Source organism: Pipra filicauda, unplaced genomic scaffold (assembly GCF_003945595.2).
Source record: "Pipra filicauda isolate LSUMZ 115617 unplaced genomic scaffold, ASM394559v2 scaffold10_size6260569_pilon, whole genome shotgun sequence".
Classification (NCBI taxonomy): Eukaryota; Metazoa; Chordata; class Aves; order Passeriformes; family Pipridae; genus Pipra; species Pipra filicauda.
This window is the reverse complement of record NW_024103541.1, coordinates 3,964,582-3,989,149: the sequence shown is the minus strand read 5'-3', so window position 1 is coordinate 3,989,149 and position 24,568 is coordinate 3,964,582. Positions and strand designations below refer to the sequence as shown.

Here is a 24,568-nt window from a genome sequence, read left to right as displayed (position 1 = left end):
AGCCGGGGCTCCCTCGGGCCGGGGGCTGAAGGGCTGTGTGTACAGGACGTGCTGTGTGTACAGCGATGCTTTGGCGAGCCTCACGCGGTTGTAATGGAGTGACACCGCGTCCCTCGGTGAGGTGAGGTGTGCGAGCAGCTCCGAGACACGAAAGGGATTAGAAAGCCCGAGAACTGTCAGGAGGAGGGCGATATCCCGGTCTGAGGGTGTTTGGGGTGAGTTTAGCCATGGATCCCCATGGTTTCACGTTTCTGTTGGTGGTTTCATACAAACACACAAAAGTCTCGTTAAGGGTAGACGCGGCAATCCTGGAAAATTGAAGAACATCGGTCTGTTAGACATTGCAGGACCTTAAGGCTTTGTCCTCTCTTAACCCTTTGAAGAACATTTAGTGCGTTGTTGAAGTTGGTGAGCCATGATGGCAGCATCTCTGTAAATTAAGCCAGGAATCCTTTGAGAATATAAGTCTGCCGGCACCTTTCCAAACCCTGCATTCCCAATGGGGAATACTGACCAAGAGAAGGAGGGTGGCAGGTGTATATATTAAAGTTGAACAACACAAATGGAAAGAATTTTTTTTAGCATGCTTTTGTCCAAGTTTGGTTGGTCTCACTACCTCAGAAGAAATTTACTGTTGTGCACAACAATGCAACTCCTCTTACACATTTTCTGTTGCAAGTGGAAAATAAGTGCTTGAAGCTATTGAGTGGAAAATATTATCGAGGCCAGGGTGCCAGTAGCACGTTATTTTAAGCTTCTTGCTTATTTATTATTTAATACTGCAAAACCCATAAATCAAACCAGCACTTTATGAGCTTGAAGCGACTCTCAACTTGTGCCTGGAAGATCTAAAGCAGACTAGAAAACCAGACAAATGCCAGAGATGAGACCATAAAATGTAATGGGGGAGGTGGACTAATGGTTTAGCTTTGGAACTGTTAAGTGCTGCTTGCTTGAGGGCTGAAAAACCCAGCATGGCTTTTGAATTCAGTACTTATTCCAAAAGTATCTTCTCTTTTTCTCCACACAGTTCTCCAGTTCATACAGAGCCAAGGGCTGTGTGCTATATTTACAAAGATAAATTCTGGTGGATGGATTGTGTCTGGTGTCTTTATTATATCATGTTTGCACTTGCTGTTAGAGAAGTTTATGTTCTGATAACTGCATACTTAACACAGGATCTGTAAGGCCCATGGCTTTCTGGGTTTACAGTTATCTTCACTAAACAAATAACCCAGATGATGCTATCCAAACAGAAGATTCAAATGCCAGTTTTCTTATCCCTCATATTAATATTTAAAAATTTAAATTTAATCTGCAAGTTAACAACCCAAACACCCAGGAGAGATTGGAAGAACATCTTGGCAGAAATCGGTTCGGATAGTGGAATTATCAGAAGTACCTCATCTCCTTGTCTGTGTTGGGGCACATGGAGGGAGAGAGAGATGTTTTACATAGACCTGAAAGGAAAATGTCCCCAGTAAGCCTTAGAACAGATGAACATGCTCGAAGTGCTAGGCCTTGCAGTGAGAGCGTGGTTTCATGGAATCTCTCTGTCCTCGTACTTGGCACACGCAGAGTAATCCTCTTCAGCAGGGAAAAAAAGTAACTCCCTCTCCTAAATGTTTTTAGGCAGTTTCAGGCAGCAGATGTTACCAGTGCAAGGGAAGACATTGTGATCATTATGTTGTCTTCATTTGACCCCAGACACTGAGGATTTTTAGTGCCATTGAGACCCTGACATGGATGAAGTTCAGTCAGCCTCCACAGACATCACTGTTGCTAGGAAGACCTTCAGGAAAATACCAAGTGTCCTTTTGGGCAGCCTCGTGGAGGAACCTAAAAAAAGACGTGCTGTCCCCAATCACCTGCTGGAATCAAGTAAGTTTTTGCTCTCTGACTGTTCCCCAACCTTGGAGCAATCCTAAGAAGAGGCACTTGGCTGTTATATTTTTTTTGCAACTCACAGGCAAAACTCCCATCCTGTTGCTTAAGTTGCAGCTTCTAGTGAACCCACACTATAGGAGAGGTAGTCTGGGAAGAAATAGTGGCTGTACTGATTCTGGCTGATCCTGAAGTTTTGGGATGGCTTGTTGAAGCCATGATGCCAAGAGGTAAACTGGTGTCAAGATCATGACTCTGCTGGGGTTTTTAAAAATTCATGCCTACTTAACAGGAGAAATAATCTGTCTCATTTTTTTCTCTGTAATATATTGGGTATAGCATAAATGGACTTAATCCATATAAGTAGCAATCATCATGTGTATTTCACCTGGTCTCCTTTTCTCCCTGTTTTATGATCTACAGAGATTTATTCAGCATTTCAAAGGAGCAAGGTTGTACGGGCTGAGCCTGCTGTGCTACACTATGGAGGGTATGAAGTTGGAAAACATCACCAACAGACACTGGTAAGTGTCAGAGCAGGGATCCTCTTGGGTCTCATAAAAGGACAGCAGAATCTGAGCTGACTGCTTGTGGTCATGAGGCCTTTGCTCTGTGGAGTGCTCTAAAAAGCAGCATTTAGAATGTGTGGCCCTGTGGTAACAAAACAGATGAGTACCAGCCACGCCATGTGCAGCACCCTCCTTTACACTCTGTTTTAACTTCTGTTTCCCGTGTCTGCAAGCAGTGTAAGTGATATGTGACTTGCACATCATGAATGAAGAGATTAGGTTTTAACTTCATAAGAAGCTTGTTTTCAAAATGCCCTTGGCCTGTCACTGCACCTGCAAGCACGTTCACTGTTGGGAAAGTTTTGAAAGTACCTTTGGCCTTCTGCCAAGAACAATTTATTCTGAGAAAGGAAACTTGGTGCATAGGTTTGATTACCTTTCCTTGGGAATGGTTTGGGTATTTCTTCTCTCTGTTTTCCCTTTTCTGCTTTCTTTATTTATATGGTAAATGTGTTGAGGCAGAGGTTGGGTAGTTATGGGGGACCGGGTTCTCCAGATATAATGAAAATAAACAAGATGCAGGAGGTTTTACAGGCTAAACTGTCACTATCCAAAGGTTTGTTGCTTTGTAATCCAAAACAAAAACATGGAGTATTACATGATTCCTGTTGTTTCAGACCTCTCTAGAAATGGTCAGTAGATTGCTTCATTTTTTGTTCCTCTTGCCCATAAGCAAAACATGATCAGAATTCAATTCAACAGTAGCATCTCTTTTAGCAAGACTGTTGTTCCTTGGTTAAGAATTGTGACTTGTTTCCAAAGAATAAAAATGCAGGATGTAAGGTTTGCATAATTTTCTTTTAAATTCAGAGCATATTCAGAATTATTTCTATTAAAGTAAAAATTATTACTTCCTTGCTATGGAGAGTTTTACAAAAAGTACAGTTCTCAATTGACCTCTTATATTTAAAGTGCTTTGTGGTTTTGTTTTTCTTTTGTTCTACAGAAGCTGACAAATATTTCTGCCAATGCAATAAGCCTTCACATAATACCACCCCAGACAATGTATTTTCAGATCAAATACAGCAAAGCAGTAAGTGTCAGAAAGCTTTCACACTGCCCTTTGCATGCAGCACAGGTTTTGTGTCATATAAGCAGCTTTTACATGCCTTTTATCTTATTTTGGTCCATTTCTAGCACCGGCTTGTCCCTGGTTTGTCATATGTGGTGACGGTTGATTTTTGTCCTGATGAGTGGCGATATTACTATGACTGCATCCGGATTCACTGCAAGGTGAGGATTTATCACAAAATATAGTTATAGTTGTGATGGAATGAAACAACTATTCGGACACAATGACAATGGTATAGTTAATATTCTAGAGTCACATGGATTTATTCCCGGTAAGTCTTTATTGGAGTATTTAGTTTTAAGCATCTAAAATTTTCCTCTGTAAACATCCCAGAGCTGTGGCTAAGATTATATTGCTTATTCTGCTATTCTTTGCCAGCAGACCAGTTTTTGTGCCACACTGATGTAATGTCTTAGCTGAGCAGGCTCAGAGGAGCTCGGGAGAGTTGCATAAAATATGAAAACAGATGTATACTGAGGAGAAACACAGTGATAATCTTGAAGATCTTTTATGCCCACTTACTGGCCAACTACTAGAGAAACTTCTTATTTCCATAACAAGCTAGAGAAACTTTTTATTTCCATAACAAGCTGAGAAACTTAGTACTGTTCAGCCAGGAGAAAAGAAGGTTAAGAAACTAGAGAAACTACTAGAGAAACTTCTTATTTCCATAACAAGCTAGAGAAACTTTTTATTTCCATAACAAGCTGAGAAACTTAGTACTGTTCAGCCAGGAGAAAAGAAGGTTGCATGGAGACCTCATAGCAACCTTCCAGTATCTGAAGGGGGCCTTCAGGGGAGCTGGAGGGGGACTGTTCATCAGGAACTGTAGTGGTAGGACAAGGAGTAATGGGTACAAACTGAGAGAGGGACAATTTAGCTTAGATATTAGGGAGAAATTCATTACTTTGAGGATGGTGAGGCCCTGGCACAGATTGCCCAGAGAGGTTGTGGATGCCCCAACCCTGGCAGTGTTCAAGGCCAGGTTGGATAAGGCCTTGAGCAACCTGGTCTAGTGAGGGGTGTCCCTGGCTATGGCAGGGAGTTGGGACTAAATGATCTTTAAGGTCCTTTCAACCCTTAACGTTCTATGGTTCTATGATTTATTCATCGTAAGACAGAAATATTTGCATCCATTTGTTTGTTTGTTTGCTTGCAGGGAGATGATAACTTGGTTGTTCCCATGCATGCTTATCCTGCTATGAATGTTGTAGAATTTCCAACGTTCATAAATCTGTCTGATGTATCAGTTGGTCAGAGGTGAGTTAAGGACAGACATTTGTCCACATTTCATGGGGCATGCCCAAACCCAGAAAAATCTCATTTTCCTCTATTTGTACAACTTAATGTCTTAGAAGCTTTAAGGAAGTAATCTGCCATCTGGACTTCAAAATAATCCTGTACATGAACTGTTTCAGGTGCACATTCTCAGTAAAGTAAATGCTGTGTGAAGTTAACATGTAAAGATGGAACCGGATTTTCATTTAGTCTAAAGCAGTGCTGACTCACCTCATTCATCATATGGTGAAGCAGTATGGCTGCTGTTTGTAATCTTTACACTCCCAAGTGCTGTGTCTTTTTAGCATTATTAGGTCGTAAGTGAATGGATCTTCCTTTCAAGATAAAGGGTTCTGGAAATGAAGGTTTGGTTGGTGTAAGTTCTGGAAATGAATGTGTGGTAGGTGTTAAGTGCTAGCAAATAGCTTACCTTAGTCCAGATACTGATTAGTCATTAGATTTGCTTCTTATGTTTAAAAATATTTAAAGTGATCTGATGTGAAGCTCTGAATGGCATAGCCTTCATCTCACTTTGCCTGTTGCATGGATGTTACACTGACAGTTCTCACTAAGTAATCGGTAGTAGCTGTTGATAGGAACTGGGAAGGGGAAAAGGAGAAGGCAGATCCTGTTAATTAGGGTTCAGTTCTGCAGGATATTGGTTATATTAGTTGTATTCATGGTTGTTAGTGTAAAGATTTGAGTGAATTATAGGAACTGAAGGTCTTAGCTAGGTTTTGTAGCCTGTGAGTTGAAAGTATCTCATGAATTCTACTGAAATATGAATTGGCAAGGCACATACAAGGAAAATTCTGCCCACTGAGTCCAGCATTGCAAATGAATATTTGTGTCTTTTGAGTTTTTTTAATCCCTTTTAATCTGTTAAACTCTAGTGAATCCATCAGGAGTTGTTGTTACAGCTTTCTCACAGGACTGAACACAACTCCCGACTTTTTGGATGCCTTTAGGCATGACGTGATTCTGGTTATTTGCTCCATTTTAGTGCTGAAATATACAGAATTTTCATATTCCCAGAATATAGAGAAGGTATTAGAAATAGTATAAAATATAATTTTAAATAATGGGAATTTTTTTTTTTTAACACAGCAGGGATGCATGCTCAGAGATAATCCTGAGGGAATTCGGAAGAGTTCTTGAAAAGAAAACTCATAGTTTCAAACCTGAATTTTCTACCAGTATTTTTCATCATTAAGCTATTAAAAACTTCCCTAAAAATGAAAACTCTCTGAGGTACTTGGTACTATACAGAACTCAAGGGTCTCTGGGCTCAATCCATAGCCGGTGAGGTCAATGGAAAAACTGCCTATTAATTCCATAACTGTAGAATAAAATCTATATTCTATCACCCATTATTCTCCTTAGGTACAGAAGGTCCATCAGGCAACAGGTGGCATAATTGTCTTGGTTTTAAGGCACTTTGGTTACTGTTCAAGCTCCACTATACACTGAAACAAATTGCCTGCCCCGTCTGCTGTTACAACTTCTTCATGAACAGGTCATATTAAGGCAGAGAAAAAAGGGCTTTGCTATCATTGCTTATTTCCTTAGGCATTTCAAAATGTGCTTTCCAAAAGAACATTGTGTATAACATGCATTCTTTGCTAATCAACAGGATAGGGTTTCAGTCAGGCAGTTAATAAAAAGCAGGAGTAAGCCTGGGTAAATTGATCTTGATTTGCAGGATGAGGGATGGTGTTACACCAATGCTTTTGTGTTTCAGTTTGATCTGTGAAAATACATGCATACAAAGACAAAGTAGCTTGAAAAGATGTGTGCTAATACTCTTCATACAACTTGCATGAGACATAAAGGGCTTTTATGAAAATCAGGCCACAGCATCATTATTTCTACAGTGGTTAAAGCCCAGTCATGTGTTGGAGTTTTCAACACTTTTGAAGACTGCACAGTCTTTTCTCATCATCTTTCACAGGGAGGACCATGGGAAAAGGCTGATTTGTGGTTCTGTGCTCATTGTTGCTCCAGTCTGGATTGTTTGTACTTGCTAGATATTAGAGTTTGTAAGAATTTGAGGATACACAGAAATAAATTCCAAAAAGTAGGGTTTTAAAATTTTCTGTAATCAGATTCTGTATGGGTAGGAGAAAGTAAGTCAAGATGTAAAATGTTCAATTTTCAGATCAAGATTTAGCTTTCGTTTCCTCAGGAAGTGAAAGATTTGAAATATTTTGCTATTTTGGAACAGTGAGGAATTATAATTTTCACATTAATAAGTAACCCACTCCTCTGAACACAGATAATTTAGTGCATGTTGTGTATAATATTATTTCCCAGCTTGTAATTGTAGTTTCATTAATCTCATTCTTCTTTTCTCTCTTTTCAGTAAGGAGTATGTTATCCCATTGCAGTGCAGCTGTCCAGTAGATTTTGAATTCCACATTGATATTATTCAGCCTCACAGAGCCTTCACTGTCCAGCCAACATTTGGTAGACTTTGAAATTCTAAATACTAAATCTGTATTTATTAAGTGCAGTTACTTGTGACCGTGTATTCAGTGCTGTACAGAAAAAAACTTTGCCTCAGGGTTTTTCCAGGTAAATGCAGCCACTCATATGCAGCTTCATGGCAAAGAGCCATCAGTGGCTGGTAGATTTCTTTTGGTAATGCCCAGCTACAGACCTCTGACAATATATGGGATGTTCCAAACAGTCCATCTGGCCTTTGTCTTCCCAGAAGAGTATCCCAGAAAAAAATATCAACCCAGTAAAACTTAAGTTGGAAATTTCGGTAACCTGAAACTAGGAGGTACTGAAGGCCATCTGAAAAGTACAAAAACGTTTCAACTCCTTCTCAAACCACTGAGCTCAGAGATCAGCAATCAGAGAATCAGATAATCATTTAGGTTGGAAAAGACCTTTAAGGTACACCTAACACTACCAACAGAGTTCACCTTCAAGGATGAAATTCTTTAGCAAATTGTATACACATACAGGAAAAACCCAAACCCAACCCAATGAAACTACCTGGGGTTTACAGGTTGCAGAAAGACAGGCAACGGTCACTTGAAAGGGATGAGAAATTGGTCTTTCTGATGAGCAGAATAAGCTCCTTGTTGCAGAAATGTTGAGGAGTCCCTGTATCCTGGGATTGCACTGAATGTTTAGGGGTATGAATAGTGGTTAAAGTGGTTGAGAAAATAATGCAAAAGGTAGTAAGGAAATAGGGTCAAGTAGAGATAGGTGATGCATCAAATCCAGGTGAGTCCCCCCACTTGGAAGAGCACAGAGGAATATGTTTATAAGGCTTTGCTCGTGAAAGCAGCAAGTGATGAAGACAACACTAGCAGATGCAAGTGAAGAATGTCCACATGTAAACAGGCAATCATTTTCACAGCAGTATGAAACATTACAGCCCTCCTGTCAAATCTTTCTGCTATTGCAAAATATCTTCTATTATCTGGCAATGGACATAGTTCTTGAAAGACTGAAAGACAGTTCTTGAGGCCTGAAATATTTTCCATGCCTACTGCCAACCACTCACAGATTAAATTGTTTAAAAAAAAGGTAGCCCAGAATCAATTTCAGCATATGTAACTGGGCTCATGTTATATGGTCTCTTACTGTTTTTCTCCTCTCATCACAGGAATCATTCCAGGCAATGAAAAAGTGAAAGTAACTGTGAAATATTCCCCACTTGAGTATGGAACAGCACAAATGGCAATGCAGTTACGGATTTCAGAGTTTCGCTCGAAACCCTATGTGTGTGTATTCACAGGAACATCAACACCACATCTGGGTCTGATGTATGTGTGGCTGACTGATCTTTGAGTTCCTTTGCCCAATTCCAAAAAATACCTATGTAATAGGATATCATATCATTTTGCTGTAATAGTTTTAAGTATTTGTATCTTTGGAGACTTAAAATGCACTAATGTAATTTGACTGTTAATACATATACCTGCTCTGCTACATCATTTACTCAGAAGTGGAACTACCAAAACAAATATAACAAGAAGTTACATGTTCTTAAAGAAGTATCGAGCATCCTCAGCTTCTGTTGTTCCTCCTCTTTATTATTTTTATTGTTGAGGCCTTGCAAATGCAGGGAGTTGTGAGCAATGAGGCCTTTTGGGCTATACTTAATTTTTTTGTGAACACTGAACATTAAAAAGTTTGGTTCTGGTCATTATTTGGGAGAGAAATTTCCAGTTTCTTTCTATACATAAAGGGGGTGTAAATGCATGTACTAGACCTATATGCTGTTTCCAGAGTACTTGTGAGAGCAATATCTGTTCTTTTGACATCTAGAAAAGAACATTTTGACAAACAACAAAGTCATCCAGCAAAAAAAGCTGGGTCTGCAGGAAAATTCATGGTGTGGAGAAGAGACCAAGTCAGCCAACCACGATCAAAACCTATTCAAAAGGAAAAGGTGTGAAAAGACAATGATTACAAGTACTTTTCTGGGCTGGAAATCTTTCATGTTTCTATTTCTTCCTATTAATTTATGTCTCATAGGAAATTGAATACCAGAACCTCAGATTCCCCACAGACTTGTCAAATCCGTATGCTGTAGCTACTGTTTTGATACAGGAACCAGGCAAATTGAAGATTAAGGACTTAAAAGAAGGTAAAGTAATTAAGCAGCATAAACTTGGTCTTAGCATTATTTGTAGTTTTCTGATGAGGAGCTTTGCTTCAGAATTGCTGATGTGATGTGACTGTAGTTTCTGTGAGAAATCTCACCTTAGCTTTATGTATTAGTGGGTTCAGTTACCATGATGGATAGATTTCACAATTAAAAATCCAATCTAGTTTGAGGTGTGATATGGCTTTTTGATATTCCTGCAGTCCTTTCCCAAGGCAGAGAAGGGGTAAAAACCAGACAGATGAAGGAAGCTGTATTTCAATTAAAAGTCAAACAAAATGTTGAGGAAGAGGAAGCAAATCATCTAAAGTGGTAAGTGTTAGTTAACCACATTATCAAGACTGGGATTTACTTAACTAAGGCCTCTCTGAATGATGTATGCAGTATCCACTAGTGCATAATGCTACCATTTCTTGTCCCAAGAAGGCTTGTTTTACAGCTAAGTTACTGTTGTTTCATTTAATTTTTTTCTCTTCTGCCTAAGAGCAGTCTCAGTAGTAATCCATAGTAGTAGTATCCAATGAGGTCTTTGACTGTGTTATGGTTCCATTCAGAAAGAAACCTGCTGAAAACCTTGTTCACCCAACCTTTTTCTCAGGCATCTCATCTTGTGCCCTTAAGGGCAAAGGAAGATTTTGTCACGGTTGTCAATAAATCAAGACTAAAATGAATAGTGGAGTGAACAGAATTACACTTGGAAGTGTTCAAAAACATGTAGATGTGGTGCTGATAGATGTAGACATGGTTTAGTGGAGGACCTGGCAGTGTTAGTTTAATGGCTTGACTCAGTGATCTTAGAGGTCTTTTCCAGGCTTATTGATTCTGTAATCCTATATACATCAAATGGTGTAAAGCAAAACATAGTTGGATGTGTAAGCACACCATGGTTTTGTTTGAAATCCACAGATCTGCTCTTACACTGAATGTCATGGACACCTAGGCACCTTAGGAAGAGGAGAGTGAGTCTGTTAGCCTTTAAACAAAGCAAACTATGCATTAAGTAAAAAAATTTCTTGCCTCCACTATTAATGCAGGCAGGTTCATAAGGGAGAAGATCCAGTCTCTGAGGAATTTAAAAAAGAGATTATTGAAAGACGACAAAGGGAAGAAGAGCAATACAAGGTTAGTCTTTGATGGTTTTTTTGTAAATTTAAAACCAAAGTTATACTTTCAGATTATGCAGTGCACTAGTGAATTGTAGCAAGCTCTCTACATCTTCAGTTTTTCGTCATACATCAATGCAAAGCTGTACTAGCTGTGCTTGTTACTGCAGTTATATCTTTATTGTACCTGAATATCTTTATTATGCCTGTTTCTGACGTGGTTTTATCTTGGAGGTAGACAGAGAGAAGAGTAAGCTATTCATGGAAAGGTAACTAGATCTTTGGCCAACCTAGCAGATTTGAACCCAGTCACATCACAGTGCCACATTCCAGCACAATCCTGTCAGCACTGTGGCTGCATCCAAACTTCTGCGTATTTGTAGCTCTCTGAAGAGCTGATGTCCTGAATGACTCACAAAGAGAGAGATGCAGTCAGTACTCTCAAGCAGAGCCATGGGGAGATAATTCATCCAGTTGTTCTGCACCTTCACCATCTCTCTCTTTAGTTTCTTCCAGTCACTCCAGACTGCAGGTCATCTTCCACAGAGGTGACAACAACAATAAGCAATACTTGGTGGCAGGAAATATTTTTCCATGTGGCACAGCCCTCAGAGACAGGTGGGGCTTGTCCCTCTTATCCTGCCTCCTGGATATTCAAGTAGCTTCTGACATCCCACTGACTTCCAAGGAACTGCTTGCGGGAGTAAAATTATTTATAGACAGAATAAAGGCTTGATTTATACAATGAATTAGGCACAATTAATTAATTCAAACATTTTATTTAATAGTAAAAGGGAGGAAGTGAGTAAAAAAAAAATCTAAATTGTGAGATTGTTATATCACTGAATTGATGTATATTAACTTTGTTTAGAAGCATTTATTTCCTTACCTGCTGATTCTGGCTATGCAATGCAACCATGTTTCGCTAAGACAGAGATCTGATTGAAACTCAGACTTGAAAAGACATTATTTTACTTTGTGTGACTTGCTCAAGGGTTGCAATAATCACTCTCTAAAAGGGAATTAAGTCTATGTTTTGTTAATGCACCTCCAGAACGTTTCATTGTAAGTGAGTTTCACTAATTGTAAGGGAGGAAAGAATTTGCTGGATGCTTTGCGCTAATGTGATTGTTCTTCCCGATGACAAATTAGATCCAAAGAGGAGACCCTATCATAGAACAGGAGTTTCAAAGGAATGAAGTAGAAGTTTCCTTCAAACGTGTTACCCAGCATGTTGGCCAGGTTTGTACGTACATTATTATAGCCTGCTATATGTTATTATCACCTACTAGGCTACCAAACAGCCATAGATGTTTGACATTGAATACTTTTCCTCCTAATGTTCCTATTTCTGTGTCAGTGCCTTATTTCCCATTTTACTTTTAGGTAGGGCAAGCATCATGCTACTTACACAGCTCATGTTCTGATGTTCTGATCTAATATGAGAGTCAAGAGGAAATCTGCAGGCCTAACCTGAGATTTATATTGCTTGTTTCTCTCTGGAGAAGCTTTCTCATGCCTGATTGTAAGGTTAAGCTTAAATCATAAGATTTGCAACCTTTACCTGCAGGTCAGATTGACAGGAACCTTTCTGGTACTTAGATTTTTTTGCTCCTTCTCTGTGTCATCTTTCACCCTTCTTTAGTATGTGCTATCAGCCATTATTGGAGAAGGGATACTGGTTTTGCTGGGCCCCTGGTGTGAGTCCTTACAGCTGCTCCAGCTTCACATCTGTGCAAGATGAAGTCTATATTTGGTAGAGACCCTGTCCATTCTCTCTGCTGTCCAACTGCCCATGTAGTGCACTTAAATCATAGTATGTGTCTGCCATTTGTGTGGATGCAGACCGTGCAACGTTACCTCTGCATTCCCTATACCACATCTGCAAGTATTTGGTGATTACTTCCCACTAAGCCCCTTAGTGAAGGCTTCTGGTTAAATGCCAGTACTGCAAATGCTTTCACTTGACTTAAGTTCAGTATTTAGGAATAACATATGGATGCAGGCCAAGGAATGGCTTGAGCTGAAGGAAATTTCTCCCTTATCCAGTTGTAAAAGGAGTTGTCCTTTTTCTTTTCTGTTTCCTTTAAAAAAAAAATGCCATGCAGCATCCAAGTGTCCAACCCACATTTGACTTGCTCCGTAATGACCCCTGGAACAACAGAAAGAGGATGTTAAGGAAATTCCAACAAGCAGCATACAAGGTAAAGTGAACAAACAGAATGCAGTGTGGTGGCATGATGCCTTGGAAATAGCACAAAAGAACATGCAAACAGACACATAAGGAGTGTTCACAGCTAGCTAGGGATTTGATAGTTTGATAAATATGGCCCTACCTCTACAGGAAATAAGGATATGGAGTAAGTTTTGTGTTCAGCTGGTGCTTCATATTGCAATTGAGACTAAATAAATGCAGATGAATTTTTTTTTTAAGTAAAAAATACTTCTGCACAAAAAAGAGAAAATTTCAAAATGCATATAGAACACCGTACCCAGTTTTGGGCACCTGGTACAAGAAAGACATCAATAAGCTGGAGTGAGTTCAGTGTAGAGCCACTGGGGGGTCTGGAACACTCACTTGGTAAGGAGACAATCTGGAGAGGGAAAGTAGAGGCAGAGAGCAGCACCTTCCAACACCTCTGAGGAGGTTACTGATGATGGAGCATCCTGGCACTGGTGCATGATGGGAACATGGGAAACAATGGGCATAAATTCAAATAAGTGAGGTATAGACCTGGAAGCTAAAGACTAATCAGTTAAATCACTTATTTCATTGGGTTTAAATATTAACTTGCATCTCCACTGCTGTTTCTCCAGTAAATCTCAATGTAGCAAGCAAGATGGAAATGTCCTGCTCTCCTAGTGTCCAGTTTGGATATTCTCCAATCTATTCAGAATATTGAGGTCTTGAAATGAAATGCTCTTTCCTGTAAGATAATTTGCTGTAAATGGCCCCTTCTGGTATTAAAACCTAGAGCTCTTCATTGTTATCCTGTGACATATGGGCAAATTACACAGTGCAGGTTGCTACTTACTCTCCTTGTTCTCAGAGCCACAAATACAAATATGGCCCTGATCAACTGGCTGTTCACTCATTGTTAAATCTGTGTATGCCAATAAACAAGCTGAAGGATTAGGACCTAGCCAAAAAACCAGTCTGATTAACCTGTAAGGCTAAATTGAGGTTTTAACTGTATTTGTTGTGTGATGTCATTGTAGAGTTAAGATCCATTCTACATCTCTCTTTCCCATTTTCTCCCTCCTGAACAGAAAACTATATTCTAAAGTAGAGATATCTGAGTGAGCTCTGTAGAATAAATACAGTTTTAACACACACAATATATTTCTGTGGCTGTAAATCCCAGTCTTCAACTTAATATTAAATTTGAAAATCATTCTCTCAGATTTTGATTCAGGCTCGGCTGAATCGTTTATTGCTTCTGTTCCGTGGACTGACCAGCGAGGCCAGAGGTCAGGAGGAAGGATCTGTATCTGGTAAGGATTAGAACAGTTTGATATTTTGACTGTGGGCTGTGATAATTCAGGTTGTGCTGCAGTGTGCCAGGTTCATTACATATAAACATACAGAGTCCTTACAAAGGAGTCTTCCAGAGAAAAAGAGAAGTGTGACGAGGTAGAATCATAAAGTGATTTGGATTGGAAGGGACCTTTAAAGGTCATCTAGTTCAATCCACCTGCAATGAGCAAGGATATCTTCAACCAGATCAGGTTGCTCAGAGCCCCGTCCAACCTGACCTTTAATGTTTCCATCACCTCTTTGGGCAACCTGTGCCAGTGTATTATCACCCTTGTTGCAGAAAAATGTCTTCCTTATATCTAGTCTGAAACTACCTTCTTTTAGCTCCAAACCATTATCCCTTGTCCTATCGCAACAGCCCTGCTAAAAGGTAGAAACAGCTGTAGTCAAAATACATCTATTTTTCATACATATTATTTCCTAGATTTAAAAAATGTGATTAACTCTTCTTAGGCACCTTATCTACTTAATAACAGGGCAGAAGCTGTGAATTCTCCATCAATGGAAATGTTCAAGGTCAGGGTGGATGGGACTTCAGACAACCTGATCTAGTGATAGATGTCCTGGCCCCTGCCAGGAGGGTTGGACTAGGTGATCTTGAGAGGTCCTTTCTATCCCGAACCCTTCTACGTATAGCCTGAGGAAGAATGGAAGGGCAAACAGGACTATATGAGAAATAGGCAGATGAACAGATCAGGCAGAGCCCAAGAGTCAGAGACACAGGATAAGAAGAACTTACTGCATGTGGGATAGAAGGGGGAAAGACTCCAGAATGTGATGAAGGCAGGATGTCTGAACTCAGGCAAATGAGGCAGTAGGAACCATGAGATACATGGCCAGTACTGGGTTCAGGTTTTTTCCTCATCTCTTTCTCATGTAAGTGCTTTTAATCAATCACTTTTCTTTATACTGAATTGCAAATGCTGGCCTGGAAAACTCACTTGTTGCTTAACAGTCATAGAAGGAAACTGGCCTTGGATGGGAGTCATAGTTGGGTATATGGGGGACAGAAAAGAATTTTTGTCTCTTATGTCCCACTCCCACACACAATGTGACAACTGCTGAGACACATCTTTCCATATCGGGCCTTTTCCTGCTTTTGCAAATAGGCACATTTCATTCCCAGTATGCAGGAGTTGCAGGGATGCTGCAAATAGAAGATGTAATGGCACTTAGTGTAAGAGAGACCTCTGACTTATCTCTTCCTTGCTGAGCAGAAGGAGATAGAGAACCAACCTGGAACGAGTGGGCTGTAATGTCCTCTCAGGAAAGGGTAAATTAGATCTGTCTGCTAGTCAAGGTATCATGCTTCATATCTTGTAGATGTGACATTTAAAGCCTTTAGGAAGTATTACTTTACTTTTTAATATTAAAATTACTAGACACATCCTGTTTTAGGAAGATGTTAAATACATTTTGTGTCTTGATTCTATTTTTGAAACTGTGTATTAAGATAAATTATGAAACTTTAATATTTGTTTTCCATTAATGACAGAAACCAGGAGTTTCAGCAAATCAAAGAAGAGTGAAGAATGTAAGGGCCTTTCTTCCAGCATATCTGAAGATCTTATATTGCCTTTTGAATTCCCCTTTTGCAGTTCCCATGAACAAAATGATGATTTGGTGGGTATAGTAAGTAAAATGTTGGTCAACACTCAAGATAGGATTTTGTTGAAGATATTGGCCTGGTACTGCCTTTATTAAATTTCACAACATGACTGGTTCTCACAGATTAATTCAGGACTTGGTATTTATTAAGGGTACTGCTGAAAACAGTAAAAAAAAAATCTTTGCATTCTGTAATTCTGAGCAATACATTAATGCTCAGAGTTAGTTAACATCCATGATTTTGCAGAAGAAAAGAAAGAAAAAATAACTGAAATCCCAAAGTCCAAGAAAGAACAGCAGAAATATCAAACTGTATAAAATAAATGTTTGCATAATTATTTCCATATGTTTTCAGTTAGCTGTGCTGATGGATTGCTGCCAGTGCAAAACAAAATGCCCACCATATTCCTGGTTTTTAAGTACTGTTTTCTTTCAGGCACCTGATGCTCTTGGCCTAGTTCCTGTTGGATCTGTGGATGTGACAGTCAGACATATTCTTCCTTATTATGACTTGAAGGTGAGTTAGCACAGCTCCCTCAACTGTATCGTGTTTCTCTCTTCCACCACTCCAGTTAAATGTTTTCTTCCAGATTCAGTGGCCTCTGTGCAGCCCAGTAAAAATGCTTTGTGCGTCTGTGTGATTAGCATGCTTGTATTAAAAACATCTCACCTGTTTCCACAAGTAACAAGCTTATAGTCAGAATAGTCCCCTCTCTCCAGACAGAAAGATGAGTCACCTCAGCTGAAACTATTATATCTCAAACATCAAAGTCCTTCTGTGAATGAGGATGCTGTGAGCCCTGCACACCACACAGTTTTTTCTTTTGTTCTGGAGTTTTATAAAAGTGACATAATAAAAATGTCCTTCCTTTTAGAAAGTAATGGAAGTCTTCTGTTTATCTGGCATCCAGTTCTGCATGCTTAGTTCCTTCATAGGAAATACGAACATCTCCTTCTTGAAATATTTAATTTTTTTTTTCAATTTTATGAGTATAGAAACTTTTTTCTCCTGAATTCTAAACCCATTTCTCTCCAATTTTTGAATAGCAAAGGATCAAATTCTGCATCCCATCAAATAAATATAATTCCTTAGGTTCAAATCCATGCAGATTTTGGGTCAAAGTACACTTTCTTTTTATTCAGGTGATGTGACAAGTCCGGAAACTTTCTTGTAGCATCTTTTCTCCTTACTGCACATTGCTTCATCTGTCAGTGTTACACCCATTACTCACACAGCCTTTCACGTCCCATTAAGTTCAGAATATTTGATCAAGAAACTCTTAAATCGATTATCTTTCACAGAAAAGCAAGAATGAAAATATTCTCTTATGCCCTTATTCAGCTTGACCTGATGAATTATGCCTTCTCAAAGTTTTGATCATATACCATGTTCCAGAATGGCGATCCAAGTATCCTTTACCACAGAGATGTGATGTGTCCGTGATAAAGCCGGAATGTTCCGTTCCATCTGTGAGTTAACCGACAGTGATTATTGTCATCTCCTGCAGCACATCTTTTTTCTTTGCACTTAGGTTCCTCAGCATTCCAACATTATGAAGTATCAACCTTTCTGTACACACTATGCAGCCACAAGTTACAAACCTCGAGAACTTTCCCGGCCGCTGAGGCAGGGAGCCCAGGTAACAAATCACCTCAAAATCACACTTTGCTGAAGTCACTCCAACCCTACAGTTCTACAATAATTTGATTAATTTTGTCTCAGCATTTTATACTGAAAAGCTTACTACATTCTGAAAACCTTTGATGTCTGTGTTTTTCAAGGATGAATTGATTCAAGTAGCTCCTTCTACTGAGGGGCAGCTTGACCTGGTCTTCCAGAGGACAGACTTTCACAAACCATCCCCAGCAGAGGATTTTTACAAACCATACTCAGAAGAGGATTTTTACAAACCATACTCAGAAGAGGATTTTTACAAACCATCCCCGGGAGAGGATTTTTACAAACCATCCCCAGAAAAAGCAGCAGGAAGAGATATCAGCCTCTTAAAACTGGTTCCTCCCCGAGCTTTAGTCTACCCTGCAGAGAGCAACCCACTTCGCATTTTTGTAAGTAGATGTTGACTTCCACAAAGAACCTAGGAAAGGAAGGAAAGTGTATTTGTTTCATCAACAGCCTCATGTGGAATTGATAGGCAATTTTCTTACTCAGATTGGTATATAAAACTATACAGAGTGAGAGTAATCCTTCGTGATGCAAGCTCTGGTAGATAGGAGTCACAGAGCTCATCCCACTGAGAGAGGGAACTTTTCACTTTAGGATGGGTTTTGATCAGTTTAGGGAAGGGATGATAAGGCAAAATTGCCAGTGAAAGCAGAGAACTGGAGACCCTTCCAGTCTGACACTCCACAAATGGTGAGTGATCACAGAACTCCCTGGAACACCATGGAGCCCCTTCCTTCTTCTCCACTTGTTTCCCCATTTGGATGCCAGAGGAAAAGGCATGATCTTGGCATCTCAGTCCTTCTATAACCTCCTACTCTTGCCCAGATAGGTAGGACACTCTTTTCCTGCTGTTCAGCTGGGAGACTGCAGTTCTGCCTGATCCTTGGGTAAACAGAATAGTGAAGTCAAACTCTGCTCACAATGCATCCTGCTGCCTTATAGTTTCTAATAATTCTCAGAGCATCCCAAAGCACATTTCCAAATTATTAGGCACAGAGATTCAAAAAATCCCCATCACATGCTGTGCGCGGGAGGACTTTCTGTTACTTACTTGTTGTGTAGATTGTGCTACTTGGCTCCACTGCAGAAGGTGTTTCCCACACAGTGCAGCTCAGCCTGCAGGTGCCTGAGGTGTCTCTGAGCAGGCAGAGGCAGCTGTAGAGCTCAGTGCAGTGCAGTGTGTGGGTGCAGGCAGATCTCCCAGCCAGCGTGGCACTGTGCCTGGCTTGGGCGGCTCTGTCTCTGAGCATTTCTTAGCTGCAATGGCCCAGAGCCCACTGTGCTGGTCTGGTGATCTTGGCATAACATGTATGTATAGACTTGCCCTCACTGCCTGCGGCCAGGACTCCAGTGAACTTTCTGATGAGATCTTCTCTGCATCTCTTTCATCCCTCTGTCATGTCATAAGAGCCAGGCACAGCCTGATTCCACACTACCCAGCATTAGGCTTTATCCAGAAACAGATGCTAGTGCAGGGAAATTGATGGCAAAATGCTCACTAGCTTCCACCACAGTGAGTCCACTTTCCCTTTTTGGATTCCGAACTGTTCAGAGAAGCAGCAATGGATTTTAGAATAATTAGGCAATAGCTTTTTCTCCCAAACTTCGAGACAACAGCTAAATTGCTGTATTTTAGACAGCACAGAGAATGAATGAACCAGACAGATTATAGGATGAGGGGAAGGGATAGGAAATGAAGGATCACACCAAACAAACAGGCACAATGAGAGAAGGCTGTGAATCTGGGGACACTAATTTTAAGAAATGAATTTTCATGAATTTCATTCTTTATGGTGCTCAGAACAATTTATTAAAATAATCTCTTCGTTGTTTTTAGAACCCTGCTCCAGGATTAGTTCCATTTTTACTTCCATTGCCCTATTGTGAATCAAATATTGAATATCATCTTTGTCCTCATCCAAAATACACCTTTACCAAGGAATGCCCCAAAGGATCCAGTATTCCAATCACACAAAAGAAATTTCTGCATCACAAGGTATGGCCTTTTGGGTTTATTGTATGAGTATCTGGCTTGGGTATGTTCTTGCCGAGAACTTGCTCTAAGGAATCAAAAAGGAAGATGAAGTCATCCTAAATAGAAGACATTTTCAAATATAAATTATGCATGCACTTAAATATGGTCATGAATATGACATGGGTCAGAATAACTAGTTCTAATAACTCTTGTTAGGCTTTATCCATGTCTCTTATTTATCCCAAAGTGTTTCTTCGCTCCTTCTGTCTTTTTTACTGTCTATTGTACTTTCACAATGTACTAACAATGATGGGAGGATCTTTAAAATATTTAGCTCTCCAGATTCAATTCTCAGCCAAGAAGTGAGATGCTCTGCCCTGCAAACCTCTCTCCCCACTGCATTATGTACTAAAGGTCTGATTACTGTAGCACTTGTCATTTCAGGAAGTGATTTCTGGAGTAATGGAATGGAGGAAATTCTCACCATTGGTGTATTCCACTTTTTCTAACATTCCCACATTGACAAATACAGCACCTAGGTAAGAAAGAAGTTGAATATACAGTGCCTCTACCCTGCAATAGTTTCTGTTGCCTATAAGTATATTGACCAGTTACTAGTCCCACCGATGAAAATGGGCCTATGGGTGTAATAAATTGCTGCTCAGAAATCCAAAACCAACAGGAAAAACTCCTACTGAACTCCTTGGAGGGTGGGTTAAGAAAAATATCATTAGGGGAAATGCCTAGCCTGGGAAGAAGAGTTCCAGTCCGTGCTTTCAATGACATCTCTCCTGGAAGCTTGTTGTCTAAGTCCTAGCAGACCCTAGGAGGTACAAACTCTGTCTGTCCTGCAGGAGTATGAACAGTAAAACCTTTATTATATGGACACTTGTACCCAGTGGTAGCCAATATCTCTCAGGCTCACATTCCCTTGTATCACAGCAGTTTCTGGTGTACTCAAATTTTCCAGGAATATTTAAAAGTACCTCATCTTTATTGTAACCGTAACTACTGTGAAGCTTCAAAATATAAAAAGTTTAGTGTAGAGTAACTGCATTAATACCCTTAGCATTAGCAGCTTAAACTAATACCATTTCCATCACAGGGATCCTTACAGTTTAGATATGCTTCCAAGAGATGTACCACCAGTGCTGTCTGACTTACCCGAGAGAGACAAGGAGAACGTGATTGATCAGTAAGTTTCTCCTCTATTCTGTACATGTTGTGATTGACTGTGTGTTAACCACTTGTTTGGATGGGTGTAAACGTGTCTCAAGGGATCCTCAAAGGCAAAAGCACAAAGTCCCTCTTGCATAAAACATACCTTTGTTTTGTTGGCTAAAAAATACTTTTAAAAGGATAAAGGTCAATTGTTTGTCATCTTTACTAATTTTTAGTGAGACAGATGAGGCTGAGTTTGAAATGATTCTTACTCCAGAGATGGTGAGGGCTGAATTTCCACAGATTGGTCAGGCACTCACAGAAGAAGACGAAGAGGAATCGGCAAAAGAAGAAAGGTAGGTATAATTTTAAATTAGGAGAGAGGAATAGGAAGGAATCTGAAGTCAAGCATCCCCTTCAGAATTGCATAGAAAGTCATACTGAGATGCTCTAGGGGCTCCATCACAAGTGGGATGTAGATCTGGTACTTTTGAAAAAATTTGCACTGCAAATGCAGTCTCTGGATTTTACTTCAGAAAGCAGCTGTGAATGTGACACATTGGCTTGCATGTCTCTTATTTAGTAATATCAACATGATTTAACACTTGAGGCAGTTTTCTTGCCTTCTCAGAGATATTCAGCATTCTTGGACCAGTGACTTTTTCTTTTCAGTGACCCTTTTGGTTAGATATTTATTAATGCTGGCAGAGGAAAGAACCCTTAGAGTTTGCCCCTGGCGTGGTGCTTTTTACTCATTTTTTTCCTAGGAGTAGGTCACATTTGCTGTGCTGTTAAAGCTTCACACTGCCCCAACACACATTGCAGCAGGTAGTATGAGTATGATAAGTGATTGCAGAGCAACACAGGAGAAAGTGCTGAGCTCTAACCCTGTGTTTTCACAAATACCTTGTGGGACTTGGAGCAAGTGAATTAATCTTTCTGTCCAACAGTTGTCCCCTTGTCCCCTCTTCAAAATGGTCATGATGTGGCTTAGATGTCAGGATGAGCATAATAACCTTCAGAAACTTTCAGAGCCATCAAGAATATCTCCTTTAATTTTAGAGTGAAATAATTTGATTGACATTGAAATCCCGTGTAACTGGCAGCCATTAAACTTAAAACCAGTGCTGTGTGTTGTGAGGTCTCTGACAAAACACTGATTGCTGTATTGTGACTGCTACAGCATTGATTGAAGATAATTCGCTGTAAAAATGTAGGTGTGTCATACTCAGTGCTGTTCTTTACATTTTGTGACACTCTGCTTGTCAGAACATGGGGATTTGGGACAGCTTGTGGAACTAAAGAGTGACCTTTTTCTTCCACAGTAATACAGTGCTGGATGATGCTTCTCTTGGGTAAGTAGTTTTATAACCATAAGATTCTTTCTCTGTGAAGTTTTAGATGTTTTCATCAAAAATGAAAATACTTTTCTATATTAAATGACTCTGGGTATTAATATTTACTTGTTGAAATCTTCCCTATTATTTTGGCTCTGTAAAGAGGGAAACAAAAATTTCTTAGCAAACAATGAAGTCTCAATCCTTTATGTTGTCATTGGCAGATTCTTTGTTATTATTGGTGGGGTGGTACTTACTAGATGACAGAGGATGTACTGCTCCTCTATCACGGTTTCAGCATTTTATCCTTAAGGCAAATCAGTTTTTCATGTGGCTGCTCTTGTTCTGGCAATTACAGCATGTGTTCCTTCATGGATAAAATGTAAAACTCAGTTTGTATTTACCTCTCAGATGGTTAACTTTCCTAACTGGCCAAACCAGGAGTGAGTGTTCTTTCCACAGTTTCACTGCTTTTCCAGTTCTGCATAAGTAATGGAATTGCCTCTGCATTCATTATTAAAAAAAAAGAAATTGTGTGTCTCTTTCTTTGGATTTTTCAGCATTCCTAAGTAGTTTCCCTGGTTATTATAAATACAAATGATGTTTTAAATTTCTTGCAGAGACCTGCACAACCATCCGGATGGACATTTTCAACCCCAAAACAATGAGCTTGGAGAAAGGATTCAAAAACATGTGGAGACAATGAAGCTGAAAGCTCTTAATAAAACCCTTGTTCTGGGATAAGAGTAATTTTCCAAAGCCCATGGCTTGGCACTGCTTATCCTGTTAATGTACAAGGCCTTCTAAATCCCAGCTACATTTACTTTCGTTCAGTGAGGTCAGCAACTTCTTGTGCCAAGAGAACTGCCAGTAATGCCACCTCTGTCAAGGTCTCTCACTGTGCCCATCACACCAAACACAATAATTACCCCAGTGAGAAACCTCAGCCTTGTACCTGTTCATTTTGTTCTGGTGTGAAGGACTAGAAAACCTCAGTACTACCATGTAATTTTGGTAATTAATTTACAGCCCACTACTTTCAAATAAAATGTGAAAAGACGTCATGACCAAATTCTTCTGAATTTGTTTTTTTCAGTTATGACCTGTCCTTGAATTTTTGCAGGTAAGTTGCTACATCTCAGACTTGACTGTAAACCATACACTCGAGACTTTTAATGAAAGGGAAGACTTGAACACCATTAGTGTCCACCAAGACAATGTCCAAGCACATCTCATTAGCTGTTCAGAGGTTTCATTCAATGCACAGCTCTTGGCAAAAGGATTATGAATGAATTGCATAGCCTTGTGAGAAACCTGTAATGCTCAGGGTGTATTCCCTAGAAAAGGAGATTTCTCAGCATATCACCTTGCAGCTGTCTCCTTACTTTTTTGTGGGAAAGCTGGGCATCAGGCAAAATTGGTTTTAACCATAGGAATTGATTGCTCATTTTGAAGAGTGTTCCAAGCTATTTGTGCTGAAAAGCACATTCTTCTATACTAAAAGGCATCGAAATTGCAGCAATACACACTATATTCCTAGAAGCCATACTTCTTTCCAGGCATCCTTAAAACCTTTAGGAAAAGAGAGTGATCAATGTAGACAAGCTGTAAAAAGCCCAGGAAGATAGAAAATAGGAAAGTAGGGTGGAAAAGCAACAGGATAGCCTGTATTATACCAGCTACATGATATCACTGCTCCCTTTGAAGAAATAAAAAGCTGGAAAGTTTCCGCTAACTGTCTAATTGGCAAGGGATTTGTTCAGAATGCAGGTCTGGATATCTGCAGATTTCTCTGACTACAAACAGTTGCTTGAACTTGTACACATGGTGTTTTCTTCTGTAGGTCCTGAGGAAAGCAGTTGATCTTTTAAGAGATGAGCTAAGAGTTGAGCATGTTTCTTAACATGACCATGACAAAAACATTCTCACATTTTACAGTGAAAACAGTTCACAATTCATAGTTTAGGTAAATGAAGCATAGGTAATTCTTAGGAACTGGTATCTATGAGCTAAATGTCTAATCTAGTCTAGTAAAGATGGAATAAGTGTTCAGAAACAGTGGTGATCAACCAAAGTTAATCTCTTTTTGTTACAGCAGTATTGTCTTTCCTTCCTTTTCCAGAACAGTTTCCTGGTCATCCCAATGGAAATTATTCATTATTCTCCAGTGGAAGACACCAGCCTTCAAAGAAATGAACCTCCTTTCTATTGAAGTGATCCTCCTTTCTCTGCCTTAGCGCTTTTATGGGCCAGGTTTCAGTGTGTAGAGAAGTGCATTACCTTGCACTAAAATGTTCCTAGAATTCAAAGGTGCTCTTGGTAATGCACAGACCCCTGTGCATTATATCCCTCCAGGATATCTCATAATAAAAGGCTGGCTCTTCTGGAGGTAATAAGCTCTCAGAGGCAGTCCAGCTGAGTTCAAGAACATGAGATTTGGCTAAATAATTTGAAGTCTTAGGTTTTCATGAGACCTCTTAAGTCAGCCCCTGGTTGACAACTGAACATTTTCAGAAATGGGACATAAACCATAAGAATTAGAACCTGCAATTGGTGGGTTTTCACTGTTTGGTGTTACAGAAAATAAATCGGAATAAAAAGAAATGATGTTATGGAAAATGTGCCTCTGGTAACATTACCCAGTGGACCGGAATATTTCTGATAGTTATTTTTATCTGGATTATAATTTATAATGTGCTGAATCAGGGCGTTAATTTTGGAGAACGGTTTTA

At 39.6% G+C, this 24,568-nt stretch overlaps 1 protein-coding gene across 4 annotated transcripts; it reads left to right on the top strand.

The window, feature by feature from the left end:
* On the top strand, window positions 1-22,908 carry CFAP221 (cilia and flagella associated protein 221). 4 transcript variants are annotated; one of them, XM_039382026.1, is made up of 25 exons: window positions 1-121; window positions 1,708-1,881; window positions 2,308-2,408; window positions 3,400-3,486; window positions 3,591-3,686; window positions 4,685-4,785; window positions 7,166-7,269; window positions 8,426-8,585; window positions 9,091-9,214; window positions 9,301-9,412; window positions 9,634-9,742; window positions 10,465-10,552; window positions 11,686-11,775; window positions 12,642-12,737; window positions 13,938-14,028; window positions 15,567-15,703; window positions 16,116-16,196; window positions 17,212-17,319; window positions 17,462-17,746; window positions 19,201-19,359; window positions 19,783-19,877; window positions 20,444-20,533; window positions 20,736-20,855; window positions 21,825-21,854; window positions 22,457-22,908. In XM_039382026.1, exons 2-25 carry the CDS (start codon window positions 1,743-1,745, stop codon window positions 22,578-22,580), a joined length of 2,727 nt encoding a protein of 908 aa, XP_039237960.1. In that variant the 5' UTR covers window positions 1-121; window positions 1,708-1,742; the 3' UTR covers window positions 22,581-22,908. The 4 variants fall into 4 exon arrangements, with proteins under 4 accessions (XP_039237960.1, XP_039237964.1, XP_039237958.1 ...); XM_039382030.1 differs by having other exon boundaries at window positions 1-215; window positions 9,091-9,208; XM_039382024.1 differs by having other exon boundaries at window positions 1-215.
* Window positions 22,909-24,568: the final 1,660 nt, after the last annotated feature.

Coding starts and splice junctions, on each gene's coding strand:
- CFAP221 (XM_039382026.1), top strand. CDS start 1,743: ATGGATGAAGTTCAGTCAGCCTCCACAGACATCACTGTTGCTAGGAAG. Junction 7,270..8,425: donor CACTGTCCAGCCAACATTTG/GTAGACTTTGAA, acceptor CTCTCATCACAG/GAATCATTCCAGGCAATGAA. Junction 15,704..16,115: donor ATGATGATTTGGTGGGTATA/GTAAGTAAAATG, acceptor GTTTTCTTTCAG/GCACCTGATGCTCTTGGCCT.